Genomic DNA, 26,803 nt, shown 5'->3' with positions numbered 1-26,803 from the left:
TGTGGGAGGAAACCGGAGAACCCGGAGAGAACCCACGCACACACGGGGAGAACATGCAGAAGGGCCCGTGTTCTGATCAGGTCACAAACCTGGCTCTTCTTGCTGCAATGGCAAGAATGTTAAAACACGTTTCCAAAGTAAAACCAATGACCAACTGTTGCCATCAAATAAAAACCCCACACTCAATCTTTCTGCTCTGTCAACAGAATACACCTACTTCATATGCATAAATCATACGGGGGAAAAAAAAGTCTGTAACAGCCATTTATGCTGAGGTAACAAGCCACCAGAGATGAGTGAGTCTGAGTCCGCAGGGAGACTGGAACACAACGGAGAAATAGTTCATTTTTTTGTCACAGTGAACAGACAGAGTAAAGCCTGTTATACTGCAGTGATTTCCAGCTTAACTATGAAGTGAGGGAACTGTGAGATCCACGCAGCTGAAGTTGGAGCAGTTATTTTTTAAAGCAGGAACAGTTGACACCTACTGCAGATTGCCTTATTATTTATAATAGTTGCTACACGTTATGTGAACGGTTCTCAAGTGACGGCTTATGAGGGAAGCACTGTGAGGATGACACACTGACAGGTCATTTGTTAGAGGCTGTATTAGCTGTGTGTTTTTAGGGTGTAGTTATTTTACACACTGTATAGTAGACTTTTGTTATATGTAGAGGCATGAAATGTTTACGCACATTATTTGAAAGTGATGAGGGCCAAAACATGAATTAATAATATTCACAGAAAAGGCTGCTCAGAATTTTTATACGTAGTACTGAAAAAGAAGAGAGCTGCAGATCCAGATCGAACGTCATACTCAGATACTGCTGTGTATTTTTAGCTCCAACAGCCTATAACTGACTCCAGTGTAAAAGAATGACCATGAAGAGTGGAGTGAATCTGTCACTGCTCCCACTATAAACAGCAAGTGTATACAACTTAGTGAAGGGTCAACCATCCATTATCTATACAGCTTATCCTTTGAGTGTGAGGAAGAGAGTCTTCTTTCCTCACTGATGTCATGTCTGATCACAAGAATAAAATGGTTATTGTAGAGATGTGTCTGAAGACAACGTGTTCATGTGTACGTGTGCGTCTGTCTTAACATGAAATACAATTTTAACCATTAGGAAAAAAGGTCCTCAAACCACCTCAAGAGACAAACAATCACTCAAATTCATACGTACTACGCTCAAGTTAGAGCAGGTGTCTCAAACTCAAATGACCTGAGGCCTGGTCAGTATAGGGGCCGGTTAAATGAAAAAAACGAAGTATCATTTGATATTCAGTGGCACGAGTTTGAGAGAGAACAATCAAACAGAATCAGACCTCACTGACTCTGGATTCTTCTTGTTCTTGCACCAAAACAAACCACCTTACCACAGCATCATCCTAGTGAAGGATCAGTAACTGTAAATTCATGCGATTTTCCCCAGACCTAATATTTAATAAGTGATGCAGAACCAGAGAAGTACTAGAGACCAAAACTTGAGTAAAAGTACAAGTACTCGATCAAGAAGTGACTACAGTAGAAGTTGAAGTGTCCTTTAAGCACCACACTTAAATGGAAGTAATAAAGTATTCAACATTTATTGTACATCTACTTGTATTTTAAAATTGACTGCTCAAGTACTGAATGTAAAAGTTGAAGTATTGTTATGTACTATATGTCATGAAATAAAAGATAGTTGACATTAGTGATGCGTCAAAAACACCGTCCAGCTAGTTTACGTTAGCTTAGCTGCTAAGTGAATGGCGCAGCATGTCAGGAACGGCGGGTAGCTAGCTACTTAGCTAACATTTACTGATAGCTCAAGCTGGTGTGCGATTTGTGTATTATATTTGTAACTTACCTTGATATGTTTCTTCAAATTCGAAGGTGAATTTTTGAAGGCCATTATTTCACAATCTTCCTGGAGGCAGAGTAGGCATTTCATTCTATATGAATGGACTTTTTCACGCCCACAAATGAAAACATAGACTCTCGGCAGGGTCAGGGGTGGTCTCCTTCCGCAACACCACGATCACTCGAAGAAGTTGCCAGAGGTTGAAGGTGTTGAAGGTGGTGTTTCTGGTTCTTCTTCCATCTCAAAAACAAACTAACGGCAAGTTAGTATCGAAACTCATCGAAAATATGTGTGAAGTACAAGTGGAAGTAGGAGGGAAAAATAATACTCCAGTAAAGTACAGATACAGCATTTTAGTAGTGAAGTAGTTCTACTTCATTACTATACATCTCTGTGTAGAACTACATCCCTATGATATCTACATCCAGCAGCACTTGAACATGGTGAGGTTTAAAATTAGAAAAGAGCACTGATATCTAATTGGTGATTGGCATCTGGAAATACCCCGGGTTTACAGAATTGGTACTGTTGAGAAATATGATCAGTGAATTCCTAATCTGAACTCCATAACCTTCATCTATAATTCACAGAGTAATGGGATACACTGCATAACGACATGGACTTCACATAGAGTACAGTCCAGTGCAAAATTCATGGAAACTTCAGTGTGCAGTAAAATGTGTACACAGGCAATGCAAGGCACTGTGGGAAAAAAACAAGATGAATAGTGCATGAGCTGAAGGATCAAATCGTTTTTGCCTAAGGGGCCAAAATAGAGTGGGCTACCATCACCTGACGCATACTATTATGCATGCATACATCACACATACTGTATGTAAGAAAAAAAACAATTATAACATATGTTAGAACAATGAAATAATCAGCGTCCCAATATTTTAATTTGCCACAAATCCCCTCACAGCTCCTGCTCAAAAAACACACAACACGCTAAATTCCCCGTTAACACAAATCAACAAATAACAAAAGCATTACGAAGAACCAAGACAGCTTGGAAGGTGTGAATTTATACAGTCGCATCGAGCCGCGCTTGCCAAACAGCTAATTTCGTAAATAAATGGAAGCAGAGCTCATTACAAAATGCAAATTAATTTTCCTGCTGAAGACAGACAACCCAGACTTCAACCATTTGCTCTGCAGCCTATTAAAAGAAATCACAACGTGAATTGCTACTTCAGCTTTTTTTTTTTTTAAAAAGAGAAATGAAAGCGATGATGTCTTCAAAGAGTCTGAGATAGAATACACCATGGAAATTATGTAAAATAATAAATTGCGTGCAATTTGTGCACTTGAGCATTCTGGTGTTTGTCAATGCGTTCACGTATCAAGTAATACACCCTGTTCATACTAGAGGCATCTCGAGTTAACAGTCAAAGTAATAGGTTTTCACTTTAAACCAGTAGGAATAACACTGCTGCTGAGCTGTTTGCTTTACAGCCCGCATAGAAAACAGCAGCAGATCCCCTTTTGACCTTTGGCCTCACCAGATTTTGTCTTCTAATTTGGCTAATTGGGTTTTTCCCAGGGGGATTACATACATGGTCTGGCATTGGACAACGTCAATGGAGAGCTGCCCAGGTCAGGTCAGAGTTAAACCATACCAAAGACAGAGAATTGAACCCCATCTCTCACCGCCGTACCAGCAATACATGATTGAAGCCGTTTGTTGACTTTCAATTCCTTTTTTGTGAGATGAGCTTTTTACATGAAAACACACAGGTCTAAAGGGAGGGAGTGTCCACACATTGGTCCAGTTTTCAGGCTGTCTATCTCCCAGAACAGGAGCCCTTTCATTCTAACCAACACAATTACAACACTTCACTGGTTTCCTTTACTTTGCCGCAACCTAAAATGCCCTTTTATGCTTTATGGCTACATTTTCACGAGACAGATGGAGAGTTGCTGATATGTTTCTTCGGCAGAACAGTCGGTGTAGATGTTATTTAATACAGCAAGGTTGGTTGCCCAGTCACTCAGCTCTAACCACTTTGGTCTGGCTACATGCAGGAGATAACAGGGTGTCTCTGGGGTTTGATTTTCAGGCTTGCGTTAACCCTAACCATACACACTAATTACTAGCATCTTCATTAACCGTACTAAAAAGCCTTGGTTACACATGGAAAGCCCAGTTCTATGAACATAGACGCAGGCCTTTATTTAACCTTTATTTTGTCAGGTAAAAGTCCCATTGAGATCGAGATCTCATTCACAAGGGTGACCTGGTCAGTAGCACACAGTCTAATAAATATCACGAACACAAGAAACAGATCAATACAATACATTCAAAGAAAACAGTGGTTTAAAAGTGCAGGAACCCTGGGACACTCGCATGGGATGCAAGATGCTGCAGTTGGGAGTATGGCTGAAAATACAAAGAAGTGCCCATAAAAGGTTTCAGAGGTAAATATTAATGCTCATTAAACCTGGACGTTTAGCAGTTTGATGTAATAAACGCTCGCCTCGGCCCACAAACATGCCCTCAGTCCATTTTAAGAAGAAGGACGCAGTGTTCACATAATGCTACATAATTATATAACAGAGGCCCTGTCATCAACAATAAAATCACCCAAAAATGATGCACTGCAGCTTTAAGCCTAATCATCTGTGGGCCTGTTTAGATTAGGTGTAAATATTTTCAGGTCTATTTCAGTTGAGGGCTAAAAGTTTGGACCAATGAAAACCTCTACTTAACATAAATCATTTCCAGCATCTATGCGGTTAGAAAACATGTTTTCATACTGGCTCCACCCTTAGCTAAGGCTACAAGCTTGACCACACATAATTAGAAGTTAACAAATTGCAGTTAGCAATATGGTAACAATATGATATCGGATTCATTACAGATTGAATTAGAAGGTTCATTTTCACCCGAAGGTAACTGGCCTCTGTAACTGGCACTTAACTTAATGGCACTTAACAAATAACCTTTTTTTTTTTTTAGTGCCATCAACAACAAGCACAAACGTCACATTTGTGACCTCTCAGAATCAATCAATCTGACATAGGGGTAATTCAGGAACGGGAGCTATTGCAGCAAATGTGCGGGTGAGATTTAGCACTACAGAGAATGACACTCCTCCATTGTAGTTTAAATTATGCCGCACTGTCACGGCACAGGCCAATGACATAAACCATCCATGCTGCCAGTGCAGGTCGAAGACAACACCGCTCATACGCACATACGTTTAAGCAGTGTTAGCAGGAATAGCAAAGGTATAAAAAAGTACAAGTAAAAGTACTGGTCTAAAAATGTACTCAAGTTAAAGTACAAAAAAAGGACAAGGGGACACAAATCTCAATATTGTTTTTAATTAAAGGTAAATGACAAATTAAAGTGCTGACAAAATAAAATATGTAAAGACATAATGTATCATAATGTTTTCATTATGCACAGTACCTCCAAAAACAGTGCTTTCCACCTCTGGACATAAGTCCCTTCAGCCTGGTCATCTGAGAGTAGCTGAACTCCAAAACAGCAGAAAATGTGTCAGATCAATACGGTCAGCAGGCTGGTTTCAGTGGAGCATAATCGTCACATCATTTTGTTATACATAACTTCACATTGTTGCCCAGACTGTGTACATTTAAACATTTCCCAGCACGATCAGTTCATAAGCAGTGAACACAGTGATTATTTCAGCTGTTTTCTATGGCAACATCACATCCAGTGAACATCTGTTTTTAGTGCGTCGATCTTAAAACGACGAGTGGTGAAACAGCATAAATTCTCATCAAAATGTCAGCAGCAAAGACCAAATTGCCATTTAAAAAACACCGAGATCTGCCCACACATATTTTTTTTGGTGTGTGCGCTCACATTCACAAAACCCCAGGAGATGAGTTATGGATGTTAAAGCACAGAGCTGTTGATCCAGGTGCCATCTGATTATTTTTGGCCACCAGGAGTGTCAGGAAATCAGTGATAGATGTTCATGGATAACCTCATCACCCCTCTAAACCTACCACAGAGAGAGATAGCCACTTCTGGAGGAGGGGGGAAAAAAAGAAGAAAGAATTCATGAATTTCACATCTGTCAAAACTAGTGTAACCTTATCTTTTGCTTTTTAAAAAAAAGTTTTACTAATGTTAAATTACAAAAGTAAGAATTGCTGAAACATGAGGTGAAAAAGGAGAAATCCTTTGTGAACACGGCCAGAGATGAACAGATAATGAGTCTGCTAGATAAAGGAAAGAGTGGGAAAAAACACCCGACACCCTTTGGACCGCTTTGTGTGGCCAATCTCTTCTGTGCGCACTATAAGAAATTCTTTGTGGTCATATTTCCGACTGTTAATGCTCACATAATTTAGCAGTGCCCCACTTCCTCCCCACGTATGTGTCTTGGCATGCATAGCTGTGTGTGCGTCTGTTCACGCCTGCGACTCTGCGGTCAAAATTAGGTTTGAGACACGGCAAGCAGCCGCAAAGCAGTAACATAACCCCACACACAGTATGCAAGAGACATACCATCTGTTGTTAGTGAGAGGTAACGGAGTCACCGTCTGTGCGAGCGAGCGGCCGCCACGCAGTCTTGCACCATTTGAGCATTGCTGCATTCAGCATGACGCCGGCTGTGAAACCAAACTTCCCAGCATGGCTGATAACACTGGAGTCCCCATTTGTCACACTCTAAGGGTGTCGGGGTAGATTTTCTTACGCTGACATTTGCAAGAGAGCAGCATGTCCACATTGGCAGTCCCGCGGGGAATAAAAGCGCAATTAAATCACACTGAGCTTCTTTGAAATATTAAAGAACGAGACATTCAGTGTGTTTACACTACATGATACATGATAAAAAAACCCAAAAACACACCAAATGATTGTGTATGAATAAATAAATAAATACTGTAAGTCTTACTAACACACCCAGATAATGCAATGCTTGTGTACCTTCACTCAGACCAGAGTTGGCCTGGGTGACCTGAGCATGTGCCAGTTCCCATCCCTGGATTAAACCTGCATAATAGAAGAGAAGACGCCAGAACAGCAGCAACAGAAACATAGCAAAGACTGACAAAGACTGATTTTATGCTTTGTCATCTGAAAGAATTTAACATTTTTATTTTAAGGAAAACCAGCTAATACTACCTAGCTGGAAGGGGGCGTAGCGGAGGCGGACGCTCTTAATTCAATAAATCAATTTCCCACTAGTGACAAGGACAGTCGTCTGATTGAACGACACAGTGCTCGGAAACAAACCGACTGATACATCTCGGGAGGAAAGGAAGTCCTTGTAAGTTGTTTCAAGTCTGTCCCACACTGACCCAGTGAGTTGTTAGACGGGGGGAGGAAGAAAGAGAAAGGGGAAATGTCCCCGGGGTTCATGCAGAACAACTACCACTCTCTTCACAATCAAGTATAGACGTGATGTCACCACCGCCACCACCCTCCGACTCTGTGAATGTTTGGAGTTGTGGAATGGAATCCTGGCACACATTTCACCGGACTCGTTATGGCTCACTGCACAATGAACTCATTTCTCCATCCCTAACCCACCTGTCTTTATAATAAGGAGAGGTATTTCCTCGTGGTTATCCATCTTGGCTGACAAAGACGTCTGAATGCAGCGACCGTGGTCCAAGAATACAATTTATCACAAGATATGTGTTTCTGAGAGTTTCTAAAGAAAAAACAAACCTAACATCGCTGTATTTTTCTGTCACTGTAAGATTGGTTGAGCGTTACATGATGCACAGCTGGATACATAAGTCATCTTGTGCAGTTTAGCTAACGCCATTAAATTACAACTGTGTGTGATAATCACTATTATTATTGTTGAGGTCTGTGAAGCTTGTTTACCATAGTGGACAGGAATGGATGACAGCTCGTGGCTTCTGATAAAAAAGCAGTGATATCCAATTATGGTAATAACAAGAGGCAAGAGCAGCGATACATAATTAAAGCATTTTAACTGATCTGAATGGCACTGACGTTTGTGTGGGTTTCATACACACACACAGCTTGACTGACGTCTCCTTCACTATGTTGTTTTGTGCAAATGTCAGGGCAACTTTACCATCATTAGCCCTGGTAACAGAAGCCTGGTAATCCAGTGATATTCTCAGGACGGACGTGGTGAACTACTGTAAGCTCCCAAGGCTTTAATCAGTTACGTTAAATTTTTTTTACGCTTTTTACGTTTAGCTTTTCGGCCTAAACTTGTCATTGCCATGTTGAAACGATTGAAAAATCACACCGTTCGCTGTAAACCTTATTCTCTCGGCCAACGGGGCTCAGTTCTCATGGTGAAATGTTGATTCAATATACAGCACAAAGCAGCTCCATCTGTAACCAAAACAATGAAGAGAATCTATCTTCCCCCTGTGATGGAGATGGCTGAGAGCCAAATTAACAAAAACAACTCAACCTTGCAAGAGAAAGAGAGAATCCCGGCAGGCGAAGAACGCGAGGGGTGAAGCTCTGAGTGGTACATGCATTGCTTTGAGAGAGCTCTGGGAGGGAACTGTAGGTTTATACTTTGAAAAGTAATCTTGCTGTTGACTGAACTCCTGCTGCTTCTTTTTAAAAGTAAAACAGTTTGTGTATAATTTAAGTTTTAATACACGTTTTACATATATTACATTACGTTACATAACAATCTCAAAGATGCACAGTGAATTCAGGGCCCGTCCACACGGAAACGCGAGTAGGTGCTGGCATTTATTTCATCCACACATCTCAAAACGCTCCTTGCATTTTCGTGTAGACGTAAATGTATGTCATAGTCCCACCTCTGTCTTGCGTTGGCATTCGCTGTCTGTACGATAAGTGTTGAAGAAATCGTGAAATAAGGGGAGGGGAACAAAAAAACCTCAGACACTATTTTTACACACGGTCAGCTGCACTGCACATCCACAGCTCACGTTCTGTGTGTGTGGTCGCAGTGTTTCTCCCGATGTTTGTGTCTACACTCAGAGCGACTCTCCGCCCGCAGTTAAATACAGCTAGAGGAAGCTCGCTCGTGCGGCAGAACTCGCAAAAGTAGTTAGGGATTATGACAGAAAGTTGCGACTCGCTATATTTGTCGTTAGCCAAATATAGCGACAAAGTTGTCAACACTGTTGTTTGGTCTTTTTGCTTTATGATAACTTTGATTGTCGTTTTTTAATTTCACTTTCTTTGGCCCGGCTTGGTTCATCATTTCTGTCGTTATAGACATTGTAATGTGCGTATATTGTATAAAACAAGACCAGTGTTGACTTTTTTGTGCTTATTTTTTTTAATCACAAGAAAGAGTCCACATTAAAAAAACTTTGAGAAAGGTGAAGCGTGTGAGTATTATGCAGATTATAACAAATGGACGACTCATCTGCTCAACTCTTCCCTTTCCTCAAGTGTGTCGGGGAAATACGGTGAACTGTGCATACCAGTAACAATAATGATGACTAAATTCCGTTGATCGTCATGAGTTCAAAGCTGCGAACGCTTGCTTGCAGTCATGGCTCACTGAGGCATTTTAATATGATATAGATCCATCATTACATGTTGTTCTTGCATCTTTTTCTTACAGCAAACCGAAAAATGTCTTGTCAGTTAAAAAAGGGTTTAATTGCACAAGGCGTTTGGTGTCCTCACATAAACCCCAACGTCAACCTGAATGAGTTCTAATGAGGCAAAAATAAATGAAAGCATTTGTGAGGCTGTGGCAAACGATGTGCAGGGGCTTTGAAATCTTCCAAAAACAAGACAAGAAACAAAAGAAACAACAACACAAAAAAAGGCATCAAATGGGACACTGTACTTTGAACAAAGGGAAATGGGGTCACTCCACTTTGGTTCGTCATGCAGAAGTTAGAAGTCTGTGTTTGGGAGCGAGCATAGCTGTAAAAATTTAGAGCTGTCCCAGCAAATATTTACAAACCTCCGCTTTATCACCCAGTTCTGCCACTTTGACACAATAACTAATCACTCATTAACGCTGAGCTCTTCTGCACCGCTCCAGCTCACAAAAGGTAGGTAATCAATGTGTTTGTGCCTGAAGCAGAAACCGCGGGTTGTTAATCTTCCATGTTTAAACAGCACACAAGTCTTATATATTGAAAGTCTGTTGGAGAATTACAGGAGATGCTGAAACTATAGTTGCAATAACCCACATTTCCACGACATGCAATAATGTCTGACGATAGGCGGCGTGGCCTTCAAAGGCTGATCCCGAAGTAATCAGAACTGAGGTGATTTGGATCGCGGCGGGTTAGCGCTCGTCAACGCGTGGGTTTTACGATAAAGACTCAACTCTCCGTCTGCACCCACAGTCCATTAGGATGGAGTCAGGGACTTGGGAGGAGAATACAAATTTCTCCTCTTATGCTCCCTGAACTGATCAGAGTGAGTGTCTCCCCATTGTTACAGAATTTAATGTTGATTTGAATTACAAACGCAGAAGCACACTGCAAATATGTACATAACCAAAAGGTCCCCGTGGCACCGGAGTCGCTCTTTAAAGATTCATAAAGCATTTTCGAAACCCATCTCCCGACATTTAAGTACTCCAACTCCCAGTGGAGATGGTAATGTATTGTTTCAAATATTCTCATCGCCGGCTTGTTAGGGAGTTAAAATTACAATCGTTCAGGCGTAAAAAACATTTTACAGTTGCAGCGTTTTCCAATTTGAGGCCTCAGCTAAAATATATATATATGTATAAAAATATATATAATACTCGACAACTGCTTGCATTAGTATTGTTAGCTTGTGTCAGACTCGTGAAGAGCTGCAGTAAAGCAGCCGTGAATGGCAGCAAAGATAAGAGCAGCAGGCTGAACTGGCTCTTCAGAGGTCTTCATTCTGTCTTCAGCACACAGCTGGATCATCCTCTTGGACCCGCGGGTCGCTTTACAGACACACACACACATGTACAGTAAAGCACACATACTGAGTGTGACTGATCCAACATGGTGACCCTTTGTTATCTGTCCCTCACCAGCTTTGTTTGCATGGATCATCTGGAAACTCCATTTGTTTTGTTTTTTTGCCATTTTGGAGACATTCTAAAAGGGTGAGTCAACAAACTCCAAATGCACATCCCTGGCTGGCATCCTGGCCCACTGATGTTCTCTGCTGAACCATAAAATGAACAGATGGCGTGGAAGTGGAATTCTTAGCAGTAAAGAATCAATAACTTGCTTGTTTCAAAACAGTGAGCAGCTCAGAAAATGAAGCTTTGCCAGCTCTGGTGGTCGGCGGTGACCAGGAACTGGGAAAAATGTGTATTGGGTTTTATGTTGAAGGACAAAAAAAGCTTAGCAAAAATATACAATAGTTTTTATCCTAACTGTGCTGGGACTGCTCTCACACACACTCTCCAAGTGACTTCCATCATCAAGAGTCTGCCCTGTAATTTATTGTATGACCAATTAGAGGTTAACTGTTAAACCAATTTGGACAATGTTTGTTTAATTTCAGCAATGTTACGAAGCAGAAATCTGGTTCAGTGACGTCAAATAACAGCGGCTGCATTTAATAAGACCAGAGCTGAATCTGAGACACATTCACAAATCTAAAGCAGCTCATGTTGCTCTTTCTGCCTTTTTTTTTTCAATTAGCACTGCAGCTACTGAAATAACACATTCCTATTATTCAAGGAAACCAAATGACAAGTGTTAGATTGCGGTGCTGGAGACAGATAAATGGCATGTCTTTATCAGAGCAATGGGAATGACTTGGTATAATTCGAGTCGTATTAGTGTAGAACAACATCAGTGAATTACAAACAAGCATTTCAAAGTATCTCACACAGACTATGAGTCCCCGCAGGAACAACGCAGTCATGTTTCTGCTGCAGAATTAACCTCGTGTCAGACTTTATTACCAGCACAGAATCCCTGACCATGTAACCGCGCTGTTTATTGTCCTCTCCTCCTCTCCTGCACAAACACGGTACTCTCTCTCTCTCCCTCCCTCCCTCCCTCCTGGATGCGGCTCTTCCCGGCAGCACTCAGCAGCATCTCTCCAGACTCACGGAGCTTTAGTGCGACCACACCGACGACGCGCAACAGACGCGGCTCCCTCTTCCTCCTCGCACCGCGCGCAGGAACAACTTGGACTCGCATCATTACGCATGGCTGTGACTTTGCGCAAGAGCGCGACCGAAACAGCGACTGGGAAGAAACGGATGGGATTCAAAGAGACATAAAGGGTTGCAGCGGCAAGCTTGTGGTTTTATTCCCCCCCCCCTCACGCTGTGCCAAATAATGAGCTCCACATGTATAACAGGATACCGTCTTCTTGCCGTGTAATTATACAGCTGTAGTTAAAGATCCGCCGCGTTACCCCGACTGCACATTTCACACAGAGATGGATCTTTGGGGAGTTTATCTGTCTCATCTCATAACTTTGGGTAAGTGCGTGTCTCATTTCATTATCAGCGACAACTCCTGTAAACGAAGCTAATGAATCAATGAGGAGTTGCCTTTCCTTTTAAACATCGTCCCTTATAATTGGACGTGTATACTGACAGTCGCCACATCTCAATCCATTTTTGGTACACATCATATCATTGGTTAATTATAGTATAAATACTGCACATACACACACATTTTTTGCTTATAATATAAATTATATAGCCTATTAAAATGTTTATATCATGAAATATTTATGACATAGTGATGTTTTTTTTTTTTTTTGTTTTTTTTACCACTTACAGTTCTCTCAGCTTTAGCGCGGGCATGCAGTCAAAGTTTGAGCAGCTCTTACTGTTTATTCTAAACTGGCCTTGTAAATGAACCACGCGCAGCAGTACATCTGTCACACAGCGAGTGTCACTGGGCTCCATGTAATTGAAGGAAGCGTCAATTTTTTTTTGTGTGTGTGTGTGTGTGTGTGGCAGCCATCCACAGTCTTGAGTGGAGAGCAGTGTGTGTGTGTGTGTGTGTGTGTGGCTCTCCAAGTCTCTATTTTGCCACTATAAACAAATGTGCCATTCTCCAGGCTCACTCCTGCCACCACTAACAAAGACCAGAATATGCATTAAATATCACCTCTCTGTGTATTATTAATATCATTCTTTCCCCTCTCTGTCATGGTTTTACATGGTGACTGATATTAAATTTGCAGAAACACAGTCAAATCAGCTGTACGGTGTTCAGTTTTGTGGATTCTCATGTGTTTTCGTTTTGCGATCTGCTCACATCAATTAGCCAAGAGCCAACTGCGAAAGGTCGAGACTGTATGGACTGCCTCGAATGACTCAACCCCCTGTTTATGTAGCATTCTGTGAAAGTGTCTGACATCCATGACTTTAATGGACATAAAGCTCGGCTCGCACATTATCCAGCCCTCCAGATACCTGCAGGGGTTTTTCAAAGAATAAGATCTCTGAGCAAACACCTGGGACGATGTTTTCTCAGATGGGCAAAGAGGAGGCTATTAAATGAAAGCATTTTTTGGAGTGATTTTGGATTGGATTTATTTTTTGTAAGCATCACATGGTGAAGCAGTTTGAGGCTTAGACGTGAAATCAACATACAGTACATAATTTAATTATATGAATATGCTAAAAAATTGCAGTGCTTCATATTTTATTTTTGCATTTTGATATTGGACTTTAAGTTTGACGAACAGAGATCATGAGATGCTTGGCTCTGGCTGGTTGTGTGGCAAGCTGGTCTGAGTCAAGACATGGACCTTGTGCTGTGACCATGTTGGGTCCAGGTTTGCAGGTGCTAGTACAGATGATATTAATCTCACAGTTTGCGCATTCACAGGAGTTGCAAAAGTCCAAACTGAAGCCTCCACTGTTTTAAAATTAAAAATGAATCCTAAGCAAGCACTCGAAGGTCCAGCATCTGATCTTATCTGCATGATGAATGTGCAGCAGAGCTCAAGTTGAAAGATCCACACATGGAGGCTTCAAATCCGATCAAATGCAACACTATTGTGCAGCCTGTAGGTGCTTTTTTGTTGGTGTTAAATAACTAACAGTGGACCTCAGTCACATCACAGCTGTTTCATATCCAGGTGCAAGTCCCAGTTGTAGGACGAGGTGATTGCATTCAATATTAATGGGTAAAAAATGAAAGCGTAAGGCGTGAGCTCAAGTGGGACTCCGAGTGGAAATGGTTGCAGTGAAAATCCACAAGCAGCTGACAAGGATATGCAAATGCATTATAATGCTTCTAATAATTTACATTTTTCTGATTACGGCCCGTCAAAGCTTTTTGGTTTGTCTTCATTTTTTTCCCCCCTCTCTCCTGTATTTTAATCACCCTCTTGCAACAGAGCTGTTTTTGGGAATTGCAACAGTGGCCGGCTTCGGCTGGTGATCAGGCTATATTTTTTGATTTAATGGTTTTGACATTGTGGGATATGACCTGTGTCTTTAATGGAGATAGATAAGTATTGCCAGGCATGCTATTACCGAGCATATTGGCTGGCCTCTTGTAGTGGATTTGTCATGAATCTCATTTGAAGCGCAGGTAGTATCCAAGGTGAACAGACAAACTCATCACATGCTCATTTTCCTCACGTGGCACAGACAGTGAAACAGTGAGAGGAGATGGTGTTGTGATCCGGCAGTCTGACAACGACGTCACGCCATTAAATCTTTTGTCAAGTTCTCGGAAAAAAACAAAAAACTAGCCATTTTATGTATCTTTTGTGTCTGGTTGTTTCAAGGTTTCATTTTAAAGGCTCTTTAAAGGTTTCCAGATTAATTCCAGGAGATTAGCTCTTTAACGTTCTTTATCTCTTGAGCAGTCTCCTCAAAAAGAGCATGCAAGTTGGAATTCATTGTAGAAAGAAAAATGGAGCCCTGCTCAAACAACTCCGCCACAATTTGAAAAAATACTGTAACACAATTTAGCACAAGATATAACACAATCAGGGTTCTTTTTGATCCCCTGTGCGTTTTTTTCCCTCCCCTTTTTTAATCGGTAGCGTCGTAGTAATAGTTCACAAAATTTGGCCCACAAAATGCAGGAAATAGTGTTTCAGAGGGTTATAAATTAAAAAATGTTCCTGGGTGGGTGGGATGCTTCCGGACTCCCCTACAATACGCAGCACTAAGTCCTCCCCTATGCTGTGAAAAAATCATGGCGAGAACCCTGAATATGGAAAAATCAAGTGTACAGTTCATGGTCTCTTCACTCTTTCCGGTTTGATTCTGCATAATCTTAGTTGTTGGCAGATCAGTTAAACAAAGAAAATACAGGAGGTGTTTTTTTTGTGACAATCAGGCAGATCGACGAGTCAACTCTCAAAGAAGTTGTTGTACATTTACTAATTTATACACGTGAAGATACAAATCTGTATAAAAATGAACATCCTTGTTGCCTCATTTGACTTGACATTTAATGAAAGCTTGCATCTTAAAAAAAGTAAAATCACTATTCAAATTATAGTACACACATTATCCATGCACTGGTGGTGCAACAGTGCCATTATTTATCTTATTTCTTATTTTGTTTTACATTTATTCTTCATCATATCTAACAGGCAACATTCTTCTTCTTCCTGTTTGGTCACTGCTGTAAAGACGGAGCAAGATGGGACACTGGTCATTTTCCCAAGAGACAATTTCACGACTGAAACGCAGAATGAAAACATTCCAGAAGACTGACTTTACTGTATACGGGCAGTCCGCTGGCACAGTCCACTGCAGCCGAGCTCTCATAACTGTGTCAATCGTTCAGACTAAAATGGGATTCAATAGAGAATCTTTACCTTACTCCATTAACACGGTGCACTAAAACAGGAGAGGAAACTGATTATTAAATCTCAGGAGTCGGTGCTGCATCTTATCATGGCCTACAGGAAGTAAAACTCAATAAAAGGGATGAGAGTTTTCCATCTAAACCCGAACACTCTCTGATAGAGCCGGCTTTTAAAAGCTTTAGAGACGGAATGACTGTTACACTTTCTCTTGTGTGCAGCCTTTGATTCCCAGCCAATGACAGGAAAACCTTTAAAACACCTTTGTATTTAGTCGCCTCTGAACTCTGATGGTGACACTGTTGACTTTCTAAAATGATCATCTGCCTGTGAAACTCTTTTTAAACTACACACAGTTGGAAGTCTAAGTGCTGCTCACAGAAGCAGTGACGCTGTCGGGCGAGTGTTAATACCAGAGACACTGCCATTGATTAGGTGTGATGTACTGTATGTAGGTGAAAACCAAAAGAATCTATCAAGTGTCTCCTGATGTGGCGCTGGTCACACGTCATTTACATATTCAGATTTACGTGATTGACGGCATTCACGTTGGGAACAATTAGCAGCAACAAGCGCAAACGCCGTCCTTGTATTGATCTGACAAACATTTGAACAAATGCAACAAATTATTATTCTCAGTGGTATTTAAAGCCGCCACAAACATATTCTTTTTACAGTAGACCGCATTACTGACAGCATCTGACACGTTTTAATAGTAGTGACAAATCCACTGATGCTCAACACTTACAGGATTTTTTTTTTTTATTTATTTATTTTTTTAAACAAATAAATAATCTCTATCAAGAGACAAATACATTTGGCTGAGTCGAGGAGAGAGTTTGCTGACACATTGACTAAATTAATGTTTCCACTGAACACAAGTAGCTCCAAAAAAACAGGTTTAAAGTTGTTTTTTTTTAAATGATCTATTTATTTGTTATCATACAGGAAAAGATTAAAAGTTACACTGTCCTGCCTCATTTAAAAACAGATTTCCAGCATGTTCTGCAACGTGTATCAGCTAAAGATCACACATCAACAAAAAAGACAAACAAAGTACACATGAGGGTACCACAGCAAAGACGACTCGGGTCAAAATAAACAAGATATTATAGGTATTTCACACTGATGATTGCAGACATCATTTCCCATCAGGTAGCTCTTATGTGAGTGTTTGAAGTGTGAGGCAGAGGATATATATTGCTCCGATATCGTAGGGGATTTTATTCCAGATTGCATGTATGCAAGAACGACCTCTGACCACAGTTATTTTCAAAGATGGCACAGGAAAGATTGAAAGAGAGACGGATGGAGTGAAACGGTTATGTTGGACTGACATTTCTGTTTTACTTGTGCCAAGTTTGGCCACAGAAAACACACTGTGGCTCCATTATTCCCTCCATTTCTGTCCCAAACTGGCTTTTTTTTCTTTTTTCAATCATCAATCTTTCACTCAGGGTCAAATATTTCAACGCGCACTAGTAGAGCAAATAACATGTTTTTCACACCTTACTGATTTGCACAGGCACCGAGAAATTTCACTTCTAATCGTTGCATTGATTTTGTGCAAGTCACGCCACACGTTGCATTCGCTGTGAAGGAACTGTGACAGTTCAGAATTTTGTAAAATGATCATACATGATGTGTTATCGTCATTGTCATGAGCTATCGCGAGGAACCCGATCCCCCTTTATTCACTGTTAATTGGACACTCTAAATTGTACACCTTGTGCCGGTGCCAGGTCCGGCATGAACATCTCTGGCGACCCCTGGAGAGGGAGAAGCTGAAAAATGAATCATAGTCTATCTTAAACTGCCAATCAAGCAAAAAATGCAACTTTAAAACTGATACACGTCGCTTCAACTGTAGCACACATTTTCTTCCTTTGTCAAAATCTGCCATGCGTTACCCACAATGCAACACAACCACCCACAGTTCAGTCAGAGATTCACATGGAGCAGAATTGTTTTCATAGTTTGAATTCTGATCACAGCCTGATTAACATGTTCTTTTCTTCTCTTTTCGCCTTTGTGTCGAGTCATGTAACAGTAACTGCTGACAAAACACCCCGTCGTGTTTAAAATTGAAGACACAATCACGTTGAAATGTTTTGCTTCTGGAAAACCGCTTGACTCTTTGCTCGTAAATCGATCTGCCCAAGAGAACTGCGGAGTTCTCTTACTTCGTTGTTGTTGGATGCAAAGTTGTGGGTTCGGTCAAAGAAAACGCCGCCCTGTTCTGTGGAGATGCCTCAGGATTAACTCCGGGAAATACGAGGCATGGACAAACTAAAAACAATATCAATATCCTGCGGTATCTGCTTTCACCCAGCCCCCCTCTGCTTTGGCTGATACGACATTTCCCTCAGTTATCACCTTTCAGGTCACGGTCTGTGATCTCAGCTTTGATTATCCATGGTCTTCATCCGACTCGAATGACGCCTATATTTCACAGGATGACAATGATCTGCTTAACACGTTGAAAGGTCTGGACATTTTCAGCAGAACCGTTTTTATTCTCCAGAAAATGGACATTTTCCAGTTTCTGGAGACCATGGTTATGTTACATCAACGAAAACATCTCACCAACTCTATTTAAATCCATAGAAATCTCAATGCCAATATATTGTATTTTGCACAACGTTCACTCATTGCCGTTTGCTGCACGTTCTTGCTGCTGAAGGTGTGAAGGCTTCAACGGCAGAACACTTCCCATGAGCTCACGCTGGTTCCTCATGTCATCAAAGTAGGTCTTCAGTGCAACCAAGTTCCTGCGTTTGTGAACGTGTCCAGCTCAGGCAACCTTCTGCCGAGTTCCTCAGCAAACTCTCGACAATGTCCAAAAACCAGACATATGGAGGTGGAAATGAGTACACATTTGCATAAGCAGAGCTCCTGATCTGATTAAATGTGGAATTCCTCTCTCCTTTATTCCTGTTATGTAATTGGATTAGAGGTTATAGCCATATACTGTACGGTGGCCAAACAGAGGCTCATTAACTCACTCTCTCAGTGGTTTTCCAGGAAAAAAAAAAAAAAAGACTGTTCCAGTCAAGCGGGCACGGCTCCATTGTGACACAGTTAGACTCCACTTTCTGCTTTCTTGTTGGATTTCTGGGACACTGCTAAATCTATTTGGGGTGAGCAAAGTTTCCCGGAAGATCGATGGAAGCAAATCTTGGAAGAACATTCGCAACAAAAGGTCCAAGAATATATTTCGTGGTTGCCCTCCGACCCAAGTTATCTGACTGTGAAATTAGTGCGTTCATGGGAACAATAAGGTCAGTGAGAAGCCATAAGATATTCAGTGGTGTTATTTCAACAACAACATGCAAATACTGCTGTTTTCTAGTGAGCGTCTAAGCTTCTTAAAAAAACAATACGACTGCCAGATGCATTTTTGTGTTAATAACTGCTCTTTTTATTCCAATAAACATTCGATCCATTGTGTTGTTTTTTTATTACAGTCCCTGCTTTCTGCATTCCACATATAACTTGTGAGCGTGCAGCTCTAGTGACTTTTTGATAAAGCGCTCATCTATTTTCTTCTCCACATACAGTACAGATGGCAGCGGTTGGTAATAATTTCTTCCCCATTTCTAAAACAGCTGCCGTATCATACGACGGTCAACGCTGGGCCTCAGTGAAAACAGTACATTCAACAGCAACAGCAATAATTAGCGGTTGAATAGACGAATTGCAGGCCTCTCTCGGTGCCTCATCATTCCTCCCACTTTATTCGCTCCATGAAAATAGGCCTGATATGTTACCTCGTAACCTTTCGGATATTTTAAAGCCTGCTGCGATGTGAGCCGAGCGCCGTAGCAACGTGAAATAAAAGTTTCAAACCCAGAAAGGGAGCGGAGACAACGTTGCTTGTAAATGATGAATGTAGATGCCTTGTATCATTGTGGCTCCAGAACAGGTTTTATGACAGGCAGAATAAATGAGCCCCATAACGGAATGTTTTTGATATCTGCTGCTGTGCATATGCACTATATGGTTTTATAGCAGATGTTATTTAATTAAAATAGGTGCAGCCTCAAACTTTATAGTATTTAATTACTGTTTCATTGTTTGTTTACATGTACTGAGTGAATTACACTGCAGTTCCGCCAGCAAATGGAATAGTTTCTTATCAGCATTCCCAGACTGACCATATACCAGTTGAGCTATGGCACCAAACAGTTTTTCATTTAAATTAATTTGGCTTCTTTTATGCCAAGGAGGAGCTCCTCAGTTAATCAAATTGCTGAAATCAGTTTGCGGGCCTCCTCGAAGCGGCCATAAAAAGGAATGTGTGCAAATGCTTGTTTGTGGAAAGTGAATTAATGTCGGGACTGGAAGAAGGAGGAAATAAGAAACACAAGAGATGGCAGAACGGCAGCAATGCATGACCAAACCACAGTCCCACCAAATTTCGTTGAATTTGGCGCAACTAAATTTCGACCCGCTCCATAGGCGTTTGACCTGAAGGGGGCGCTACTGAGCCATTTTGCATTGGTTTTTCACATTTCTGTTATTTTATAAAATTTCTCTCCAGTACCGATTTGTGTGGCAATGTTTGTCAGTTTTCACGCACGTTTAGGGGGTCAAATTAGAGATTCAATGCAGAGAAAAATAATACAATATCCCACAATTACAATAGGTCCTCGCACCACTGTGTGAGTGTTCGGGCACTGGAACTAGAATGGAAAATACGCGACATATCCCCCAGTTCTCAGTAAAAGTACTGTGTGAGTGTTTGCTTTTCACCCCGTGCACGACACAGCCTAAAACTAAATGTGTGATGGATGGACAAAAAAAGTTTCTAATGCAAATGCAGTAACAAATGTGATTGTGTAACCACCATCCATAACTAGACGGATGAAAAACCTGAAGGTCGGTAGAATGACATGAACAGCAGTCTGTGACAACATTACACCACCACGACTTAGCAGCAATTATTCACTTGGCTTTCTTCTGCACTTTCAAGGCAATTTTCTTATTAAATAGAAGAACATAATAAAAGTCTACTTGAACTGGCAATTGACTGAAATACCTGTCTCTACAGAGCCTTGGACTAAAATTCAAAAAGATATACAAATTCTACACTTTTTCCTCCCCAAATATCACAATCCTGTTGTGACCAGTCAACTTGTGATCTGCTGTATTATCTCGTGATGTGGTGGTTATAGAGGCTGGACAGAGTCCGGCTCAGTTCTCCCAGTGTTCCAGTGAAAGGAAACACACCATTACCAGAGCAGCAGACAGGAACCGGCTGGAGGGCACCTGTCTGTGTGTGCGCTGCAGTGGATTTACAACATCTGCTCCATAGAGGAGAGGATGCCACCTCCGCTCACCAACACTTGATTAATTATTTCAGGCACAGAGTGCGATGCAGCCAACAAACTATGCATGCAGAAGATCCTCACCTCACAGCCAAGTCAATGATACTACCCCAGGAAGGAGATGAGCTAATAAAGCAGCTTTGGCAATATGCTAAAGGTCCAGTGTGTAGGAGGGTTTATTGGCAAAATATTCAACTTGGCTTTCATAGCCTTGAATTAAGCATTTTACATTTACTTAAGACAAGCGCCATGTTTTAGGGAGAGTCCAAGACAATTGAAGCAGAAACTTACTGCACAAATGAAGAAGAAAGAAATCCTTCCTTTGTCAGGTTCCCTCAGGAAATGATGGGGTGAGTGTTTGCAGTCTCACCACGAGATGTCACACAAAAGACCTTTAAGAGGTGGCTCAAACCCCCGTTAGAATGTTGAACTGTACGTCCACAACTTTTCCACAGTCACCTCTCATTAACGGACAGTGTATAATTGGATGTTGGTCTCGTTTTGTGTATCGGCATTTGACTCCGTTACCACCCGGTAGACCCGCGTGCCCTCCCCTCCCCATGCCTTGTTACGCCCCCTAGTTAATTGGATCAAGTGAATGCCACTGAGCGTCAGTGTGAGTGATAACTGTGACACCGGAGCCACATTCACATCCATGGATGCGCCCGTGGAAAAGAATCACTCTGTGTATTACGTCCACTGACTCTCTGCCACACGCTTCCTTGGGGATTCAACACTGCTGCTGTAAAAAGATGTATGTATACGGAATAAAGTCACGCTTCGATAGTATTCACAGTTTCTTTCATAGTAACAGTTACAGTTATGATCCACTCTTTACAGCTGTATCAGAACACTATTAAGTGAGTGGTAATAATTGTATTATTATTATTATTATTGTTGTTCTCTACAGCTGTAAACTTGTATTGAGCATTAAGACATTGCACCAACTGTCCTCATGTCCTCCTCCTTCACAACATCCATAACCCTTCTCTTCATGGTCTTCCTCTCATCCTCCTGCCCGGCAGCTCCACAATAATCACTATCCCTCCATTGCACATCACCCAAACCATCTCAACCCTTGACTCTTGACTGTTTACTTTTATCTCCAAACCGTTCAACCTCAGCTGTCCCCTCGATTATGCCCAATCCTAATCCTGTCCCTCCTGGTCTCTCCCAATGAATTGTATTTCAGCACGTAGTTCCGTTCAAACTTAAATTTGGGTTGTTGCCAGTCCAGCACTCCATTCAAGTGGTGGCTATTTCTCAGCAGGAGAGCTGACTCGTTTGTGTGTCCTTGTATTCTTTGAACAGTTGAGTTGAACATGTGGGGGCATGGGCGGTCTTCCGCCCATATAATTAAGCAGGATTCCATGGTTACCGCCGCGTGGTCGGCACATTCGGCGTCAGACTGGGGACGTGCATGTAGGGTCTATGTAGGGAAAATGGGCTAAATTACAAAATGTACGTAAGACGGACGCGGTTTCATGATGTTCTGTGATTAATGAGCCAAGAGTCATATAATAGAAGGTCCATACGTTCTGTCTGATGACCTATGAGTCATGAGTACAGTTAGATTTGAAAATATGAAGGGTCTGTGCTGCGGTGATTTCATGCAATCAAGTATATTTGGACAAATGACCTTTTCATTTAAAAAAAAGAAAAGAAAAATCCAGTAGAAAGCATGGAAGCCAAGAATTCTCTGCTCTAAGTTTTCGGCAGCATTGTTATTACTTTTGAGATGTTGATCTATTGCCCCGCAGTCCTCATGGTCTGCATCATAATGAGAGCCAGCTTGATATCTCCTACAGCATCGCTCGTTCAGCCTACAGAGAAGGAAGGGTGCATTTGAGTCCAGGTTGAAAGCAAAAGATGGAGAAGAGGAAAGGGAGACAGACAAGGAAGCTATACTGCCTGATATCAACCCCACTCTGGGGGTAACAAATGCTCATGGCTACAGATGCCACACACTACACAAAACAGAAAGGTCATGTGAAAGCTGAATTAACCTTCTTCAGGGCCACATTTCTTTAAAAGAATTAATATTGTGCCATAGCTTTTTCTTCAATGCTGTTCAGACAGGGAAGCAGACACAATTATCACAACAGCCACTGAACAAGTGAAGTGCAAAGCTCTTGACAGCTGTATGTACTTTACTTTATTTTATTTTTTTAAATTGGTCCTTTTTGTGCCACAAAATTGTAACAGAGCAACCTTTTCAGAACATCAGTGTCAGCATGACATTTTTCAGCCGTCATGAAACCGATGTCGGCAGTGCTTAGTAGCTCCAGCATATTTACACAAGACGATGACGGCGACTCATCTTGTTCTCACAGGAGCGCGCTGGTTACCATCCAATCTAGCGCGGAGCTTCCCCAGTCCGATTTACCATTCAGATGCATCAACTCCGTCACGGGGATGAGCCTGCATTTCTTTAGTCCCCCTCCCCCCTCTTGAGCGCAGTCAGCTCCCCCCGGCATCATGAATTGGTTCAAACATGGATGGCCTCACCATAGAAATGTCCTCCCACTCATTCTTTCCTCTGAAACGCCACCATCAGCCTCCTCTTCTATTAGAACCACAGAGAAAGGCAACAGTGGTGGAAAAAGACCCCCACAACACACACACACACACACAAGCTGGTTAATCACATTAATGTTCCCATATACAGTCATTTTAAAGAGATTAACACACCGGGAATCTTTGAACAGGCTGTTAAGAAGGGCCACACGTTGCATTCATTATGAATTGGCCTTGGCAGCCTTGGTATTCAGGGAAAGCGATCTATGTGATTATCATACAAATGGCACTGTGACACAATCTAACTGAACCATGTCACCTACTGTTGGCGAACAGTTCCACGGGCTTTACTTCGAGTGCATTAGCAGCAGAAAGGCAGTATAATTAAGAGGGGAAACTGACAGTTTAATTTAACTTTGTTCCTGACCACTTATTCTTACTCTTTGATTCTTAACATTGTTCTCTGCAGCACTGATGTAGCTCCCTTTCTTTCAATACTGTTATTTAGAAGTTAAATAAAAAGTTATTGTGATAATATATTTGGCCATGTTACCAAACCTCACATTGTATTTTGTGTTTGTACAGAATGCAACTGAAATACACAGCTTCTCTTTAAAGTATATATATAAAGTACATATAATGGACCCTCTTATTTAATTATGCTTTGGTCGCGTTTGACCCTGCAAGCTGTAGTCCGTCCATTCTGTCCGTTTGACTGAATGATTATTCACTCAGAGCCGACATTAATTAGGAATTGCTATGCTTTATTGCCAGTGGAGGTTATGTTGAAGAGAGGCGAAAAATTATTTAATAATGTCATGAACGGCATTACTTTTGTTCTTCAAACTCTGACAGAAACGTCTGAATAATGGATAACCAGCGTTTTTTGTTGACACGAAAAAAGGAACGGGACTGAAAGAGCAACATTCACCAGGCGATTTGAAAAGACATAAACTGTTAAAATACATCATTTAATACTTGAACTATGCAAGACAGAAGAGGGGAGGAACATACAGCAAAGAGAAGAATTGCCTCAAAAACATATAGTGCTAATAAATGCACAAAAAACCCAACCATGCTACTTATAAAGAGAACAGCTAATTTATAGGCTGTCACATTTTGATTTTTAATCAATGCTTGTGAAACACAAACTAGTTTGTGTTTCACAAGCATTGATTAAAAATCAAAATGTTGTTAGCAGATAGCTTCTGCTTAAGTTAAATTGCCCCTCCACTCATCCTCACTGTGCCCACCACCACTATCCTTGGCCAGGTGCAGGGATGAGCCCAAAAGAAGATGGGTTTTAAAGATGTGATTGGACCAGACAAGTGTCAATTTACCCAAACAACCAGTCCTGTTTTATGGTCAGGCAAAGTCAAATAAACAGTTGGGTTGCCAGATGGCAAGTCCAGCCCTGACTTGAAGCTTCTATACACTCAGTGGCTGCATGATATGTCATGAGTCACTCCTGTTAAATGCTAATGAGAAGCAGAAAACCATTGACACTGAAGCCTGTGTGCATACCGTGTGTGTAAAATTGAACTCGTAACCAACAGTGTTCTAAGCATGACTGGCAGCTCTGAAGATCAAAAATAGGAGCCCCAAGATTTAGAGCTTCGGGGGAAATGACATTCAAACAACCTTTGTCATCATACTTAGAAGTCGCACACTGTCAAGAGGTTTGGAGTGACTTATATTCGCGAATGTTGACTGAGGATTTCAGGTTCTTTTGATCTTGAGGTCATGTGTCTCTGATCCTGTTGTGACCTCACATTTGTGTCCGAAAAACAGTGAATCAAGAAGGAGCACAAAGACACCGTGTAACTGAGCTCCTGTATATCACCGCTGTAGTCCCAGGGGTCCTGAATGATTGACAGAGTCCTCTGCTCTGGAGTCTCCTCTAATGGGCTAACATCTGGTCATGCTGACCCAAGTTTCACTTATCGTCATCGAACGTTGGCTCTGGGTGAATGATTATTTTCCTGTTTTACCACAAGGATAACATGTGTATGTACATGTAAAAATTATTGTTAATGGAGGCAAGTGGGGGGCATACAATGTGTACAGTAAAAACTAACTAGGCTAGTGTAAAAATCACTCCATATGTTTTACCTTAAAACACAATGCACTTTGGAAATGACTATGTTGAATGTTGCAAGTCTTTATCACAACGGGGGCAAGTGGGGGCAATCAGCGGAAAAGCTGAAAAGGTCTGGGGACCAAAAGACATGCTGAGAGTGTGAACGACACAGAGGACTCTGCTGTTGAAGAGCCTCATCAGTAAAAGTGCCCATCAATCACTGCAGTGGAATGTATCCATGTCACCTTTCCATCCGGTAACGACTGTTTAGTGATGGCTACAGCTGGCCAACAGAAGGTTTACACTTCATTACTTTAACTGCTACTTTTCTGAATATATGTATATACAGTATATGTACGTATGTGTATATATACACTTTAAAAGTAAATGTTTAACCGTATATCAGTTTCATAACTAAGGATTTGATAGCAAATTTCTTTAGGCCAAACAAAAGTCACCAAAGTCAAGTTCCCAGAACAAATACCCACTGTAAATTTACTTCAGTCTATGGGTTATTTACTATGTGCAAAAAGTACTTGCAATATCTGAGTGTGGTGTTTGTTTTGAGTCTCTCATTGATGATGAGCGTTTGTCTCTCCTCTATCCACTCTTCATTTTGCAGGTGGCAAAAGGGGGTTTGTGATGTTTATGTGAACCGATCTTGCAAAGTATTCATTGCGAAGCACGTCTACGCAACAGAAAAGGCCACCGTTTTAGTTGCAAGGTCCTCATTTTGTGTTGACTCATCCTGCTATTTTTAACAATCACCCCATTCTGTGTGACGTTCATTCTTCTCCACGTTTGTTTGTGCAATCATGATGAAGATTTCCCTGTCTTCAATCCAAAAAATGGCATTTTTTTCCAACCATAACACTCATATAACACAACAGCTTAATTTATTAATGGACAATAACAAACACAACATATTGACAGGACCGAGAAGATGCACTGTAGGATTGAAAGGCCATCAGGCTTTTTAACACTGACTATTGATCTGTCCCCCCAACACCCAAACAATGGTCAGGTTGTACAATGGTCAGGTTGTAAAAATCTGTATTTATTAATTTGCCTTTTACCATTTATTTGTAAACAACCAGCATATATGATTTCAACTTCAAGGGGGCACATTCAAGTTAAAACTTGAGTGATAGTTTATTTCTAGGAGTCATTGTTTAATAAAGTAATAAGACTTTTGAATGGTAAATGTGTGATGTTCTTGTAGCAAACCGTATCTACTCTTCTGTAACAATGGTGGAAGGGTCACCGTTGCTAACAAGCTCTCATAAAAGGGAGCACTCAAGAGTCTTCTCAGAATAGAAATTGAGATTATTGATGGCCATGTAAACAAACATACTGTCTGTTT

General features: G+C 41.2%; 1 protein-coding gene across 1 annotated transcript in view; it reads left to right on the top strand.

The window, feature by feature from the left end:
* The first annotated feature begins 11,793 nt into the window (after positions 1–11,793).
* The window catches only part of gfra4b (GDNF family receptor alpha 4b), a 32,371-nt gene continuing 17,361 nt past the window's right edge, over positions 11,794–26,803 (top strand). The window contains exon 1 of the mRNA XM_044039532.1: positions 11,794–12,202. Coding sequence (XP_043895467.1) covers positions 12,160–12,202 — 43 coding nt within the window. The 5' untranslated portion in view covers positions 11,794–12,159. The remainder of the gene's footprint in view (positions 12,203–26,803) is intronic.

This window comes from Solea senegalensis, linkage group LG12 (assembly GCF_019176455.1).
Source record: "Solea senegalensis isolate Sse05_10M linkage group LG12, IFAPA_SoseM_1, whole genome shotgun sequence".
NCBI classification, from domain to species: Eukaryota; Metazoa; Chordata; class Actinopteri; order Pleuronectiformes; family Soleidae; genus Solea; species Solea senegalensis.
Note: the sequence above shows the minus strand (reverse complement) of the source record. Positions and strands in the feature narration are given on the sequence as shown.